This window comes from Fukomys damarensis, unplaced genomic scaffold (assembly GCF_012274545.1).
Source record: "Fukomys damarensis isolate Sample0158 unplaced genomic scaffold, DMR_v1.0_HiC HiC_scaffold_30, whole genome shotgun sequence".
Taxonomy (NCBI): Eukaryota; Metazoa; Chordata; class Mammalia; order Rodentia; family Bathyergidae; genus Fukomys; species Fukomys damarensis.
In genome coordinates this window covers 26,894,181-26,910,995 of record NW_022900942.1, presented here as the reverse complement: position 1 = coordinate 26,910,995, position 16,815 = coordinate 26,894,181, and the positions used below count along the sequence as shown (strand labels likewise).

At 35.9% G+C, this 16,815-nt stretch overlaps 1 protein-coding gene across 2 annotated transcripts in view; it reads left to right on the top strand.

Annotated features, from left to right (window-relative positions):
* Window positions 1-16,815, top strand: part of Malt1 (MALT1 paracaspase) — a 49,518-nt gene that overhangs the window by 24,973 nt on the left and 7,730 nt on the right. For both annotated transcript variants that reach the window (XM_033757467.1, XM_033757466.1), the window contains 5 exons: window positions 1,622-1,825; window positions 9,120-9,297; window positions 10,225-10,299; window positions 10,910-11,037; window positions 16,596-16,745. In XM_033757467.1, coding sequence (XP_033613358.1) covers window positions 1,622-1,825; window positions 9,120-9,297; window positions 10,225-10,299; window positions 10,910-11,037; window positions 16,596-16,745 — 735 coding nt within the window. The remainder of the gene's footprint in view (window positions 1-1,621; window positions 1,826-9,119; window positions 9,298-10,224; window positions 10,300-10,909; window positions 11,038-16,595; window positions 16,746-16,815) is intronic.

The window sequence follows — 16,815 nt, the reverse complement described above, 5'->3', positions numbered from 1 at the left end:
TCTGAGAAATGTGTCATTAGGTCAGTTATTCATTGTGGCCCCAGTGCAATGAAGAGATGCATTAATTAAAAATGAGATGTATAAATGAGCCTGCTGCCAGCATAACATCACGTACTGTTATACAATAAACTTTTTGTATGAAGTAAAAGGTATATACTTTAACAATAATTTTTAAAATAATAGTGGAAAAAGCTGGGCGTGGTGGCACATGCCTGTAATCCCAGCACTCAGGAAGCTGAGGCAGGAGGATCTCTGAGTTCAAGACTAGCCTGGGCTACATAGTGAGTTCCAGGTCAGTCTCAATTACATAGTGAGACCCTTTCTCAAAAAAAAAAACCCAAAAAATAAAAAAAATAACAGTGGAAAGTGTAAGATATAGCCAGCAGCATAAATACTTATCATCAAGTATTCTGTGTGCAGTTGTATGTGCTATACTTTTATATGACTGGCAGCTCAGTAGGTTTGTTTACATGCATAACTTCAGAAAAGGGTATAGTGTTGAACCTCTTCAACTCTAAGCTGTATTCAGCATTCCCTACTGTTTAGAGCAGACCACACTTCTGCTTAAGTTAACTGATCTTTTTAAGGCATACATAAAGATCTTTTGCCTCTTTCCCCACTGTTTCTGTCACAACCTACTATTTTTAGATGGGTGTGGTGGTGCACACCTATAATTCCAACTTCATGGAAGGCTGAGATGGCATCACAAGTTTGAAGCCAGCCTGGGCACTTTAGGAATACCCTGTCTCAAAATATAAAAAGGACTGAAGATGTAGCTCAGTATAAAGGATCTGGATGCAATCCCTAGTATTGCAAAGAAAAAGGAAAAAAATGATTGTTGAGCTGTGTCATAACACTAAGTTCAGAAAATGAGCTGTTAAAAAAACAGTCTTGTGTTCCTCCAGCAGCCTCATGGCAGTCCAGTAGGAAATATTTTTAAAAGAAACAGAGAGAATATAGTCCATCTATACAGCTACTGCAAAAAAACATAGTCCTTGTGGAGGTTTTTCTTGTTTTGTTTTGTTTTTGTTTTTTTTTTTTCTAATGGAGGATCAAACTCAGGACCTGCAAGGCAGTCGGTGGCACCACTGAGCTAAATCCCCTGCCCTGGAGTTCTACTTTTATCAGGCCTTTCCCTTTGCTTGCTTTGATATATCTTCTTCCTGTCTCTCTTCTAGGTTAAGTTTGGTTTGGTTTTTTCCTCTTGTGTTGTTTGAAAAATAAAACCTAATTTATATGGGACCCAATTATAAGTATTTCTTGTTGAAATGCACTCTAAAAGCTTAGTTGAATATTCTTTCTTTCTTTTTTTTTTTTTTGTAATTCAGTGAAAGTGTACTTTGATATCTGTTACTATACACAGCTAACAAATACCTTCTTCCTGTTTCTCAGAAGTATTCATAAGTTTAATTTCAGCTATTTGATATTTTAGCCTCACATGTTCCTCAGTGTATTGATTGATCTATTATATAAAGTAATAATGCTAAAATGAAAATAATAATGAAATCTTACTTGAAATTAAATAGTTCAATCTTAAAGCAGACTTCGTTTTTATAATGATCCCATTTCCATGGGTTTTAATCTTTTTATACTCCTTTAACACCCTCTCCCTTTTTTACAGCAAAAGACAAAGTTGCACTTTTGATAGGAAATATGAATTACTGGGAACACCCCAAGCTTAAAGCTCCCTTGGTGGATGTGTATGAGTTGACCAACTTGTTAAGACAGCTGGATTTCAAAGTTGTTTCATTGCTGGATCTAACTGAATATGAAATGCGTAATGCTGTGGATGAATTCTTACTACTTTTAGATAAAGGAGTATATGGTAAGATATTTATAGTCTTTTATAATTATCTACTGTTTTTCTCTTTCTTAAGTTAGGTTGAGAGTTGAAAAATTAGATAAAGGTAAGATAAACACTTTGAATTGAAGAGTTTTATTTTTCTGATCGAAGGATAGATTTGATCTTCATTCCACTAGCTTAATGTTTTGCTTTTACATTTACTGTATTATCAAAACAGTATTATTCTTATTAGAATTACTGTCACATCTTTCATGATTTTATTTTTATTGACTACAAAAGCTACTATAAAGTTTGATGACCAAATAGCAAAGCATACATTCATATATGTAAACTGCTTTATGGGATCCTTTGTTATTGCAACAGAATGTACATGCTTGTTTCTTTTTCTAACTGTTTCATGTAATATTTTCTAGTTTTTTAGTGGGAACTAGAATTTAAAAAGGAAATATTCATGAAGGATGTATACAAAAACTTTTTTCTTGCAGTTGCTAGAATTTAAATCTAGTGCTGTGTGCAATAGGCAAGCATTCCATCACTGAACAACACCCTTGGGCCTATTGCTTTATAAATTAAAATTTATAGGCTGGGCATGGTGGCTCATGCCTGTAATCCCAGCACTCGGGAGGCTGAGGCAGGAGGATCACTGTGAGTTGAAGACCAGCCTGGGCTACATAGTGAGTTCCAGGTCATTCTCAACTTCATAGTGAGGCTCTGTCTCAAAAAAACAAAACAAAACAAAAAAAATTATAAATTAAAATTCTATACAGATATAATTCAAGATGCACCACTACAAAAATTACAGCAGTAAATTTTTAATGGTTTTTCCAATCCCCTCATTTAAGTATGTTAAGAACACTGCATATCTAATAAAGAATTTCAGAAGAGAATAAGCTATCAGTAGTAATTTCCCCCCTAATTTATTTTTATATGTATAACCTCATATTTGGGAAGGCAACTTGTTGAGCTCATTTGAACTATATCTCACTGGACTGTGCTTACCATGACATTGTGCAATATTTTACTGCCAGGAAAGTGACCTTTTCCACACCTGTCATTAGGCATGCAAGTGATAAAAAGTATCAATTTGGCTTTTATATGATTCAAATTACTGACTGTAGTAATTTCTGAATTCAACTTTTTTAGTTGAAATTAGATTGATATGGTGAGGCAAGCTTGGGAGAATTGCTAGTGATTCTCAAAGTAAATTTTTACAGTCACAGGCTTTTTTTTTTTCTTTCTTTCTTTTTTTGCTGTATCAGGGATTGAACTCAGCTGAGACCTTGCACTTGTGAGGCAGGCACAGTGGCACTGAGCTAAATCTACGCTGCCTTCTTGGTGATTGGTCTTGTATTTTTATCCTAGAACCAGGTGGACTTTTTAGTATATTTACATTATATAGTTTAATCTCAATTTTACAGGTGCCTACATGGCTTGAACTTCCAAAACTTCACTGGAAGCAATGATGTGTAAGACAAAAAGATTGATGAATTTAGATTTCTGAATTGGTAACATATTTAAAGAATTAGGGAATTTGGTTATTCATATTTTTATTAACCCAGTTACCTTGTCTTTTTAAGCCCTTTCTTGGACTGTTTAAATCAAAACCTTTAAATGCCTCTGGTAAGTAGAAAACCAGAAATATGAAAAGTTGGGGCAAGATTTCCATTTAGGCCAAAGCTTTACCCACTTTGGAAACATCATCTTGGGCTGCAGAATAAAAGATATATTAGAACAAAATGGCAGCTTGAGAAAGCTAGAAAAATTTTAAATCCTACTGATTAATTTCTTAACAGGGTGGCTGCATTATATTTTGAAGTATTATGACTATCCAAAACATCAGACACATCTACACTAAATGTAAGTGTGGTAAAGGCTTGAGGGTTTATAAAGAAGCCTTTCATCTTTCATGTGGACCATGCCTTTACCTCTAGTTGATAAGTTCAAGTGAATAGTAGTACTTGAGAGGTGGGCAGAAGGTGAAGGCAGAAACAGGAGTGTCACGCGAACAACATTAGGGAAAACATATAGATTCAAGTTTATGCTGTTGTATTGTCTGTGGGTTTGTGACAGAAATAAAAATTACAGTAGAACAAGAAATAAGTAATTCACTTGGAAACATTTGTAAACCTAAAAAACAAGAACCAAACCCAGAAATACTGGTTTTACATACCCTTGAAGGTAAATAAAGATTTCTAGTTATATAGATAGCTAAAATCAAGAGTGACTATTTGCTTGCTGTCTACCCCACCAAATGCCTATGTATATTCATCACAGGCTGTAGCTTAGCTGCACTTTAGTAGAGAGAAGCATTAAATGAATGGTCAGAACATGGTAGAAGCCTCATTCACCTGAAGAGGCAGTCATCATTCAGTCCAGTGTATTTAATAGTTTTTAAGTTTTATGAGCCAAAAAATATCTATAAAATGGACAGGCCAGGGATTTAGCTCAGTGCCTTGCAAACTCAAGGACCTGAGTTCAATCCCCAGTACCAAAAAAAAAAAAAAACAAAAAAAAAACAGATAGAACTAAATCAACATTATTATAGAAAAAGTAGGACAAAGTAATTGTCTCTATGCCTGACACAAAGTGCTCAAAATATTGTAGTGATTGTTATTATTATTGTTGTACTTCTCTAAAGATGTATTAAAAGAATTAATTTAGGTTGTCCTTTGTCTTTAGATTGGGATTTGGACTAGTGGACCAGTTTTTATTTTATCGGTTATTTACATATTAAGGGTCTGTCTAAGGTTTCTTTTGAAAAAAGGGAGGGTAGTGAAACTTGCAGGCAGATCACTATGTGATGGTATACACACACACACACACACACACACACACACGCACGCACGCACGCATGCACTCACGCACGCCACCAGATCACTATGTGATGGTACATACACACAAACACACACATGCTGCCACTGCCAAGTGTGAGCGGTTGCCCTGTAACTGGAAGTGATCATATGATGGGAACCACCTTGTCTCATAAAGCAGTAGAGACTTCCCCTGAGCCAGCAGAATCTCATGGAACCAACAGACCTGAAATAGTGATCATCAAGGCCATAGTTTAACCAAAACTGCTGCATACTTCTTGTCTCCCCTGCACACAACTTTTGTGTTCCTGTATAATCTTAGAGCCTTTGTTAGTATCCCTGGGAAACAGGGCTGAGGATACACTGATATTCTATATTTTCTGAGGGTAAGAGTACAAAACTCCAGTAGAGGATAGTAGACATATAATATAATTTCCACAGTAGTTAAGTTGGCCTGAATCCAAATTCTAGGTTGTCACTTATTAGTTATTTGAATTTGGGTGAGCCTTTATATTTCTCAGTGTCTCAGTTTTTTTTATCTGTAAAAGGGAAAAAAATAAATTACCTACCTGTTATGAAGATTATGTAAGTTCACATAACTAAAGCACTTTGCCACATAGGAAGTGCTCTGCAAGTCTTCCAGCAGTGTTGGTTAATGTTCTCTGTATACCAACATGCTAACTGGAGTAAAACATCACTTAAGTAGGAGAGTCTCTATGGTCAGAAATAAATGGTTGTATTCTTAAACATCAGAAATAAGGGCCAGGGATTTAGCTCAGTGGTTCCACCGCCTGTGTTGCAAGTGCAAGGTACTGAGTTCGATCCCTGGTACAAAAAAAAAAAAAAAAAAGAAAGAAATACTATATTTAAAATTGTGTTCCCCAGAAGTAAAAATTTCTAAAAATGCAATTTGCAGTTGTTAACTGTGTTGTTTTTTAACATTTATAAAGATACTTTTCTTCTCTCGATTAATGTGTTCAATGAGTAAATAGTACTAGAGATACAATTTCAAAACTACAGTGATTTCCACTATTTTATTTTACATAAAAATACTTAATCTCTTTCAATATAATTTGGTTTCAGACTTTGATACAGAATGCTTCCTTACACTTTTCATGAGTCATTTTGAAGGGAAAATATGATGCATGTGCCTTAATCTCAGCAGTTATGGGGTTGAGTGTATAGTATTAACATAATGAAACTATACTTAAATCTTTTCTCTGGATGAATGGAAGCCTGGCCTCCTCTGAAACTGCTTCTTCTCCCAGTCAGATCTTCTGAGAAGAAGACTTGTTATATGACATGATGGGGGCAGCACCCAGGCTTTATGTTTGGCTGTCCCTTAAGTAATATCTGTTATTTTAGTGGCACCATTTCTACGAAAAGTGAGAACCTTTAAAAACGACTCCTGGGGCCGGGGATTTGGCTCAGCGGTTTGGTGGCCTGCCTTGCAAGCGCAAGGACCCAAGTTCAATCCCTGGTACCAAAAAAAAAAAAAAAAAAACGACTCCTGGTATGACTGTGTCTTGATTGGTTTACATTGTTAATGTAATGCAGTTCAGTATCTACTGAATCGCCCTCTCCCCCAGTACTGAGGATTGAATCCAGGGCCTTTGCACTAAGGTACATCCTCAGCCCTTTTTTTTTTTTTTTTTTTTTTTTTTTTTTTTTTTGTACCAGGGATTGAACTCAGGTCCAGGCCACGAAACCGCTGAGCTAAATCCCCAGCCCTAGCCCTTTTTATTTTTTTATTTTGAGGCAGGGTCTTACTGAGTCTCTCAGGTGCTCAGACTGGGTTCAGAGCTGCTGTCATCCTGCCTTGGCCTCCCAGAGTGCTGGGATAACAGGCCTATGCCACCATGCTGGCTCTTGCTCAGCTCCTATTATATCTGTAGTCCAGATAAGGAGTGTGCTACTGCTGAGGGATAGAGAATAAAAACTATGATCTGTCCACCTAAGCAAATTATAGTCCCTTAATGTAATCAAAGAAAACACTATATAGGAGTCTACCCACCTATCAGCTGTGAGGCTTTGAGCAGATCATTTAAAATCTGTGAAATAGGAAGAAAAGAGGCAAAGCGGAAGGGGAAATGGGAGGGATAGGGTAAAGGAAAGAAGGGAATGGAATAATATGAGAAAATGGAAAAATGGAAACAAAGTCTTTGTAAATAGGGAGGGAGGGCACGGGGATTGGGGAAAAAGTAAGAACCAAGATGGATTATGCAAAGGTGCAGATTTCTAAAGATGAATGTCATTATATTGTATACCTTAAATATACCAATAAAATTAATTTTAAAAATATTTAATTATCTATAAAATAAGGATAGAAATTATTTATAAATTGTTAATTAAAATTAGGTAATATATATGAAAGTACTTTGAAAACCATGAAAAATATTATATAAATATAAAAGATTAATGTTGACATAATCATTTGTTATCAGGAGAAACTAAATATATTTAGAACTGCACAATATGAGAGCCAGTGTGTAAGTATTAAAGAAGTGTTGCTGAGCTGGGCGTGGTGGTGCACACCTGTAATCCCAGCACTCGGGAGGCTGAGGCAGGATGATCGCTATGAATTCGAGACCAGCCAGGGCTACATAGTGAGTTCCAGATCAATCTCAACTACATAGTGACACCCTGTCTCAAAAAACAAATAAAAAACTACATAGTGAGACCCTGTCTCAAAAAACCAAAAATAAAAAAAAAGTGCTGCTGAACATGTGGAAACAGCAAGAGATTTCAGTGTACTAGCACAAACCAGGTGGTAACCTACCCAACAGTCTGACCTCAAGCTGCCCCTTGAAAATGGGTGAAGATTTAGAGAGATAAAAGAATAACTTGAGCAAAGAAATGGAGCTTAAACTGAGTTCATCTTGCTCTAGACACACTAAAAAGACTGGTGGGAAATAGAGTAAAATTCTGAACACTTAGCTGGGTGCAGTGGTGCATGCGTGTAATCTGAGCACTCTGGAGGCTGAAGTAAGAGGATCAGACCAGCCTGAACTACATAGCAAGACCTGGTCTCAAAAACAATAACAAATTTGAACACTTGATAAGAATATAAATTTTACTTTTTGAAGTGGATCATTCAGTGATTCACTCAACTCCCAAAGTTGTGCATTGGTCACCTCTGCCTAACTTTTCATTTTCATTACCCGTTTGCCATCATTCCCATTCCTCCTCATCTTAGCCACTGGCAAGCATAAGTTTACCTTCTGTCTTAAGAAGTAGGCTATTCTGGACATTTAATCTTTTTAAAAAATCTTTCAGTATTTAGCCCTTTTTGTCTGGCTTGTTTCACTTGGAATATTTTCAGGGTTCATCCATGTTGTAGCCTGAATCAAAACTGTTGTTTTTAGGACTGAATATTCCTTTATATGAATATATCACATTTTGCTTATCCATTCATCAACAGATCAACATTTAGGTTGCTTTCACCTTTTTGATGTTAGGAATAATTCTGCTGTAAGCATTTGCATGTAGACACAAGTTTTAGGTTCTCTAGGGTATCTAATATACCTCCTAGTGGAATTTCTGAGTTATATGCTAATTCTGTTTAGCTGTTTGAGGAACCACTAAATTCTTTCCAAAGTTACTATAGCATTTATATTCCCTCCAGATATGAATGAGTCCCAATTTCTGTACATCTTTACCAACACTTGTTTTTGTCTGTCTTTTTTAGAATAGCTCTCCTATTAAGTGTGAGGTGACATTTTACTGTCGTTTTTAATTTGCATTTCCCTAGGGGCTAATGATAGTAAAACTCTTGAATGTGTGTGCTTGTTCCCCCATTAAGTATTCATTAAGCCCCTTCCCTGCTTTCCATTTCATACCACTGATCATAAATGTATTACTTTTGTGAATTAGAGTAAACATCAGACAGCATCTTAATGTTTTGTTTTCTTTCTTTCTCTTTTTTCACCCCTAGTTCTGGGAATTGACCTCAGGACCTTGTGCTGTCAGGCATGTAAGGCACCACTGAGCTACATTCCTGGCCCAGCATCTTAATTTTTGTGGGTTTTGTTTTGGTTTTTTTTTTTTTTTTCTGTACTGGGGATGGAACTCGGGACCTTGTGTTTGGGAGGCAGGTGCAGTGCCACAGCTAAATCTCCAGCCCAAGCATCTTAATGTTTTAAAGTACAGAATTCAAATGAAGGTTATTGCCAAATTAATTTAAAATGCAAATTAACATTGACCTTGTAATTGACCATTTATTTTTGGCAGGTGTGTATGTGTGTGTTTTGAGACAGGGTCTCACTTTGTAGTCCAGGCTGGCCTTGAACTCACTGTGTAACCTAGGCTAGCCTCAAACTCACAGTGATCCTCCTATCTCAGCCTCTCAAGTGCTGGGATTACAGACATGTGCCACCCCACCTGGGTGTAATTGAATTTTTCTTAAATATGTGTGCATCAACTTAAAAGCCATATTTTTAAAAGGTTTTCTATGGTATGTTCAAATTGCATTTAGAGTTAATACTACCTCTTTTTTTTTTTTTCAGGTTTACTATATTACGCAGGACATGGTTATGAAAATTTCGGGAACAGCTTTATGGTCCCTGTTGATGCTCCAAATCCATATAGGTCTGAAAATTGTCTTTGTGTGCAAAATATACTGAAGTTGATGCAAGAAAAAGAAACTGGACTCAATGTGTTCTTGTTGGATATGTGTCGGAAAAGGTAAAACTTCTCATCTTTATTGAACTATTGTTGGAGTTAAATAGTAACTTTGCCAAATGTAAGGCAAACTTTGAAATGCTAAGAACCATTTTAATTTTTGAATTGCTGACTATACATTGAAACTGAAAGAAGAAATCTAAAGGAATATATTTTTCATATATATTTTTAACTCCTTAACAAAAATGAAGAGCTAGGGCTGGGGATTTAGTTCAGTGGCATTGCCCCTGCCTCGCAAGCACAAGGTTGTGAGTTCAATCCCTGGTACCCACCCCCCCAAAAAAATTAAGAACCAAAAAGACATGCATATCTGCTCATACTGCATGGAATCAATTCTCCAGAATGCCTGTGCATGTCTCTAACACTCACTGTATTTATCCTTCAGTAATGAAAAAGCCACACCCATAAGACATGGTTTGTCACTAGTCAGTCCTGGTCTTGAAATACATAGCTAAAGCAGATAGTTGAAGGTTTAGATTCCATTAGTTTGTCATTGAATCACAATGGAACAGAATCAATGATTATTCCTCCAGGATTTCTATTTTTTGCATGCTTAGCATTTACCAATCAAAATCCAATGCTAGCATTCATATGCTGCTCCAGTTTTAAAACTGACAAAAGGAAGGATATGACTGTCTGCCTTTTTTTTTTTTTTTTTTTTTTTTTTTTGGTACTGGGGATCGAACTTGGGTCCTTATGCTTGCGAGGCAGGCAACAGAACCACTGAGCTAAATCCCCGGCCCTCATCTGCCTTTTTTAATAGTGCAGAAACCTCAGGTTTTATTTTTGTAAATATGTAGCTGACTAAATGAAAGATTTTGAATCTGTCATTTTAAACAAAAATAGTTTTTTATTGTAGTATTTATATTCTTAGATAATGCTGTTTACATATTTGCTCTGCCCTTCTCTCCTTCCCCTGCTTTTAAATAGAAATGACTATGATGATACCATTCCAATCTTGGATGCACTAAAAGTCACCGCCAATATCGTGTTTGGATATGCCACGTAAGGATACTTTATGTTTGTGCTGAGACTCCTATTTTTTGATGCCTTCTTTTTGACTGGATGTTAGAAATCTAGATGTATCCATGGACAGGTATAAATTTGCCTCCTCAGCTTTAACATAACTGACTTTAAGCACTTCATGACTTGTTATCTTATCACTAAGCACCAAGGAGTTATTTCCTGCTGGAGGATTAACTGTTAGAGGACAGAATGAGGCTCAACAGTATGTATGTATACCCTATGTGGCAGGTGTTTGCTGCTTCACCTTTTTCTTTCTTTTTAAATTTATTTTTTATTGTATATTGACTAATTAAATTGTATATATTAATGGAGTACAAAATGATGCTGTGATATATGTATACAATATGAGATGACTGAATCAAGATAATCACCCCAGATATTTACAACTTACTCCTCCTGTCTAAAAAAAGCATTTTGCCCTTGGACCAGCATTTCCCTGTTTCCCTCACTTGCCAGCCTCCGAGAACCACCATTCTCCATTCTGCTTCTATGTATGTCATTTTTTTAGCTTCCATGTATAAGTAAAAATATGTGATGTTTGTCTTTCTGTGCCTGTCTTATTTCACTTACTTCTTTTGGTGTTTTTAAGGTGTCAAGGAGCAGAAGCTTTTGAAATCCAACATTCTGGATTGGCAAATGGAATCTTCATGAAATTTTTAAAAGATAGATTACTTGAAGACAAGAAAATTACTGTGTTACTAGATGAAGTTGCAGAAGGTAAATTTTTTAAGAGTAAACTACTAAGGAAAAAGAACAGGAAAAAAACCTAATCATGGCTCCCTGCATATTACTTATTTGGTTCCAACTGTTATTTGTTTATGAAATTGGTATTTATTTTATAAAACAATTTGTAGTGTAATATTTGACAACATTTCTACTATCTGTTTCCTTCCTTCCCTGTTGACGTAGCTGCATGTCTTGAGTGCAACATCACTTGCACACCAGGCTAACCCCAGTTCAAGTGATAAAGTAAAGTTTAATCCTCAGAGCTTTGCCTTGTTTCTATGCCTAGGGCTTTGGTGCTGCTCAGTTTTCTTGTCTGATAAAGAAGAAAAAGTAGTGTTATATACAATGAGCTGTCTCTCCCACCTTTAGAGAGACAAAACTACAGAAGTACCATCTACTGGATATAACACGTCTTTCTTTTCTTAATGAACTTAGTTTTTAAAAATCCTTCTTTAAGGATGAGCTGTAGAGTTCTAATGCCATGTCTCTCGGGTTTGTCCTTCTGTCCTCTCCTCTCCCTGCTGGTGCAATACTAATGCTTATGTCAGGTGCTAAATATATGCCTATTAACATCAGTAGATTTCAGTGTGTTTCTGAAATGCCTTTCTATAAGCCAAGCAAAAAGAGAATATAACATGTTTGCAAACTAGCACCACTAAAAAATAGAGTTTCATGAATATTCCAGAGATGGCAGTTTGAAAATAGTGTTTCACTAAGCAGCTATCAGTCACATTTTTTTCATGTTTTTATCAGTGTAGATATTTTATGTAGACTACATGATTATACCACTTAACATAGCCTGCCAGGGCTTTAGACTTCCTCCCACCCTCCAGCTTCAGCCAGAAAAGTTCTGCTTTTTTCTGTCTTGCATATTGAGCTTCCCTTAAGCTCTCATTTGAAGAAAAGATCCTGCTGCTTTGCTGTGAGTTCGAGACCAGCCTGGGCTACATAGAGTTCAATTTCAGACTCAACTACATAGTGAGACCCTGTCTCACCAAAAAAAAAAAAAAAAAAAAAAAAAAAGATCCTGTTGATGCTTAAAAAAAAATTAGAACCCTTAGAATTTCATCAGCATTTTCAAACTGAGATCCATTAGGTTGCTCCAAAGTGCTTTGTTCTAGTTTTTTGTTTGTCTGTTTTTGTTTGTACCAGGGATCAAACTCATGACCTTGCACTTACTAGGCAGGCAACAGCACCACTGAGTTAAATCCATCTGGTTTCATTTTTAAAATACATTTTTACTGTTTTAAAACTTAATAAAAAGCACTATGCTGATCAAAGAGTGGTATTTATCAAATTCCCACAAATGACATCCTAGCATGTGCTGTGAGTATGTTTGAAATTCTTATAAACTTCTTAGGCAAGTTTGCCCTTCACTACCTCACCCATAGTGGCTCAGATACAAAGCACTCAAAATCTCACAATAAGTGCTAACTTTAACTATAATGTATTATCATGCTCTTTCTAGGCCTTATTCTGTACACTTAATTGGCCATTACTCATATTACCCATGGTGGGAACAATGTGCATGGCACTAAAACAAGTGTATTACTTTATACTGTAGTCTGTTCTTGACTGGATAATTTAAATTAAGTAGACATGACAGGCCTGAAAAAGATCAGTGAAAAGCAAAACTTGCCTAAGAAGTTCACAAGTAATTCCAACTTTGAAATAAAACTTTCCTGCTCCTCCCTTAGATCATCTAGGTTAATTAATTTTAAAATATTCAGAGGTATAAGAGGTGTTTCAGAGATCATAGGCCAAGCTCTTGAAGAGAAAGAACATCTAGTTTCAATTGTATGCAGGCAAATCAAAATGAAATTGGTTGCTGACATAAAGCTTCAGTCAGTAGCCACAGAATTTTGTTTTTGTACTATTCAAGATAGCCTTATTAAGTTGATTGAAATTTCAAAATAATGCTCACTAAGCTAGTTTGTCAGGTGGTTTTTAAGTACCTGAAATCATCTTGCTATATAAATGCCAAGAACTGCTAGAAAAAAAAGTCATTTAATTGATAGGTTAATTATTTTTAATAATATAAGTACCTATGAGCATATTTCTGAATTTTTTGTGAATAGATGTACGTTATGAATCTGGACCTTGACAGTAGCCTACATCCAATTACATGTTTCCCTTTTTTCCCTGCCCCCCTTCTATGGTAGCTACCATTCTAAATTTTATCATTTCCTCAATCTTCTTACATAGTTTTATTGATTGCTCATATGTTCCAAAAACATGTATGTTTTCATAGCTTGTTTTTAACTTCATAAAAAGATAATATGCCTTGCAGTCTCTTGGGACTTGAATTTTTCAATTAGTATTATATTCCTAAGATTGATCTTACTGTATGATTATAGTTCATTCATTGTTATTGACCATGATATTCTACTGTACAAAAATACTGCAATATTCTCCTGTTGAGCATTTGAATTATTTTTGCTACCGTGAACAGTACTGTTGTAACATTCTTGTATAAGTAAGTCTCCTGGAGTGTGCACGCAAGAATCTCTGGAGTATAACTTTGGCTTTGCAGTTACTAGATTGAAGTGTATGCCAGTGTTCAGTTGCAAGAATAGTGCCAAAACTGTTTTATAAGGTGATTGCACCAGTCTACACATACCCTTCTCCCCACCAGTAATACAAGGCATAACTCTAACACTTGACAGGTCAGACTTTCATTTTTACCAAATGATTGTAAATGATATCTCATTTGTTTTTTCCTGAACATTAGTGATATTGAACACCTCATATTTTCAGTGGCCATATTTGTTTTAGGAGAAAAATGTATCCGTGTATTTTGTCCATATTTCTGCAGTGTCGTTTTTGGTATCAGCTTAATGCTGGCTTTGTAGAATGAGTTGGATGTTGTGATGGTTAATTTTATATCAGCCCAACTGGGCCTCGGTGCCAAGATATTTAGTCCAACATTACTCAGAATGTTTCTAGATGTTTGATCCAACATTATTCTGAGTAAAACATAAATTGGTGGACTTTCGGTAAGAAGATACTGCTATAATTTGGGTAGGCCTCCTGCAGTTAGTTGAAGACTTACTAACAAACCTGATGTCACCAAAGCTAGGAGGAATCAACTAGCAGATTGCATTGAGACTCAAACTGTCCCCAGCCAGTCCACCTATCCTGCAGATTTTACTTTTTTTTTTCTTTGTTTTGTATTGTTTTGGTACTGGGAATTGAATTCAGTGCCTCACATTGCCAGACAGGCACTGCACTGCTGAGCTACATTCACGGCCCTGTTTTGTTTTTTTTTTTTTTAGGTAGGGACTCACTGTGTAGTAGTTCAAGCCAGCCTTGAACTCATTGTGTAGCTCACGCTGGCCTTGAACTTGCTACAGCACTCTTGCCTCAGCCTCCTGGGTGCTGGGATTATAGGCATATGCCACCGTAGCTGCATGAGCTATTTCCTTTAAATAAATCAACTTCTACTGCCCCCTCTTTATGTACACACACACACCACAGATACATATTCACCATACGTCTTGTTGCTAACCATTTCTCTGGCAATCTTATTTCCATGATATTCCTTCTTGTTTCCTGGGAAATTTTGTATAAAACTGTGATGATCTCCTGAAGATTTTGGTAGTACTCTTTTGAAAATCAGTGTGCTACTGGTATTTTCTTGGTACACTACTACTTTTTCAAAATTGTAAATATTTCTTATACTATTTAGGCTTTTTATTTGTTTCTTGAGGTAATTTTGATAGTATATTTTCCTGCAAATTTTGGCAGTTTTCAAAATTGTTGGAATTTACTTGCTGAATATTGTTTTTCCCAGTATAATTAATCTGTGCATTGTCTGTAGTAACATACTCTTTTCATCATTATTACTTATTTGTGCCAACTTTTTTGTATTTTCTTGATAAGTCTTGCCAGATTTTGTCAGTTGGCTATTTCTTTTAAAAAAAAAACCTACCTTTGGCTCTACTGATTTCCTCTTTTTTGTTGTCTTCTATAACATTCATTTCTGCTCTTTATGTCTGACTTGCTTTTTTTGATTTTATTCTGTTGTTATTTCTAACACAAAAATAGTTGTATAGTGATGCCTCTCATATTATACTTTTTCTGTTTGAGTTTTTTTTGTTTTATTTTTTGTTTCTTTTCTGGTACCGGCGATTGAACTCAGGATCTTGTGCTTGCCAGGTAGATGCAGCACCACTGAGCTACATTCCTGGCCCCTAAACCATCTAATTTTTTAAATTGCCTCATTTTTCTTTTTAATCTTTTTCAAAATTATTTCTGGGGCCGGTGATTTAGCTCAGTGGTTACACCACCTACCTTGCAAGCGCAAGGTACAGAATTTGATCCCCAGTACCAAAAAATAAAAATAAAATAAAAATTTTTTAAATTATTTCTATGTTTTCTATCCTCTAACAACTAATAATAATTTCAGCATATATTTGCCATCTTTGGTTTCCCCACCTATCCCTGACAGGTTGGTGTAATTTAGACTTAATTCTGAATTGCTTTTTGGTTTTTTGGTGTGTGTGTGTGTCTGTTCATATGTATGTGTACCTATGTGTGAGTATTCAAAGAAAAACTGTTGAAAAACCTTAACACAATCTGTAATCGTGTGTGTATGTGTATGTGTGGTATGTGCATAAAAGGGATGAAATTTTAGTTTTATTCATTTTCACCCCAGTTGAGTAACTTGCCTTCTCAAGAGCAGCTATTATTAACTTTGTTTACTAATTTATTTATTTACTGGTTGCCCAGGCTGCTTTCCAATTCACGAACTCAAGAGATCCTCCTGTCTCACCCTCCCAAGTAGCTGGGATTACAGGCATTTACCACTACTCTGTACTCAACTTTGTTATTAATAATTAGTAGCATAGTATATAGAACTAAGGTAAACTGTAATTTATTCATACAAATATCTGATAGAGTTTTAAATCTAAGTTGATGTTTATCAGTATACAAAAATCTCTATCTCCCAGCCCCTTATTTCCTGTTTTAGCAATAGAGATATCTTAGGTGTGCTGGGGCACAGTGCTGGTACACCTGTATCCCAGATACTCAGAAGACTGAGGCAGTGGGATCAGAAGTTCAAAGCCAGCCTGGGCAGCTTGGTAATACCTTTTTCAAAAACAAAAATCTTTTTAAGTGCTGGTAAAATAGCTCAGTGGTAGAGTGCTTGCCGACTCTCCCACCAGTACCACACCAAAACAAAGTATCATGTAAATTTGGCTGTGGCTGTTATTTCAACTTTTCTCATATATATGTAGTCCTCTGTTTTTCTAACAGAATGTACTTCTCCAGAGGGTAAGGACATAAAAGGATCATGGCTGCTCTTTTAGAAAAGAAATGCATTTCCAGCTCTTTAGAACTAGTCTAATATTTTTATATTTGCTCACTATTATATCCCCAACACCTTGAACTGTGCCTGACACATACGGGTGCTCAGTGAAATATTTGTTGAGTGAATTGGTCATATTGAAAATAAAACGTGATTTCTAAGAAAGTTTTTGACCTAAAAATTTAAAATATAACAGAAGGGTTGGTGGTCTTAAAAATAATATTTACTTATTTTTTAGATATGGGCAAATGTCACCTTACCAAAGGTAAACAGGCTCTGGAGATTCGAAGCAGTTTGTCTGAAAAGAGAGCACTCACTGATCCAATTCAAGGGACGGCTTCTTCTGCAGAGTCTCTGGTGCGGAATCTGCAGTGGGCCAAGGCTCATGGTATGGTAGATTTCTTATGAGATCTTTTTCTGCACATATTTTAATTCATGAAGTTTTTTCTTGTGACTAA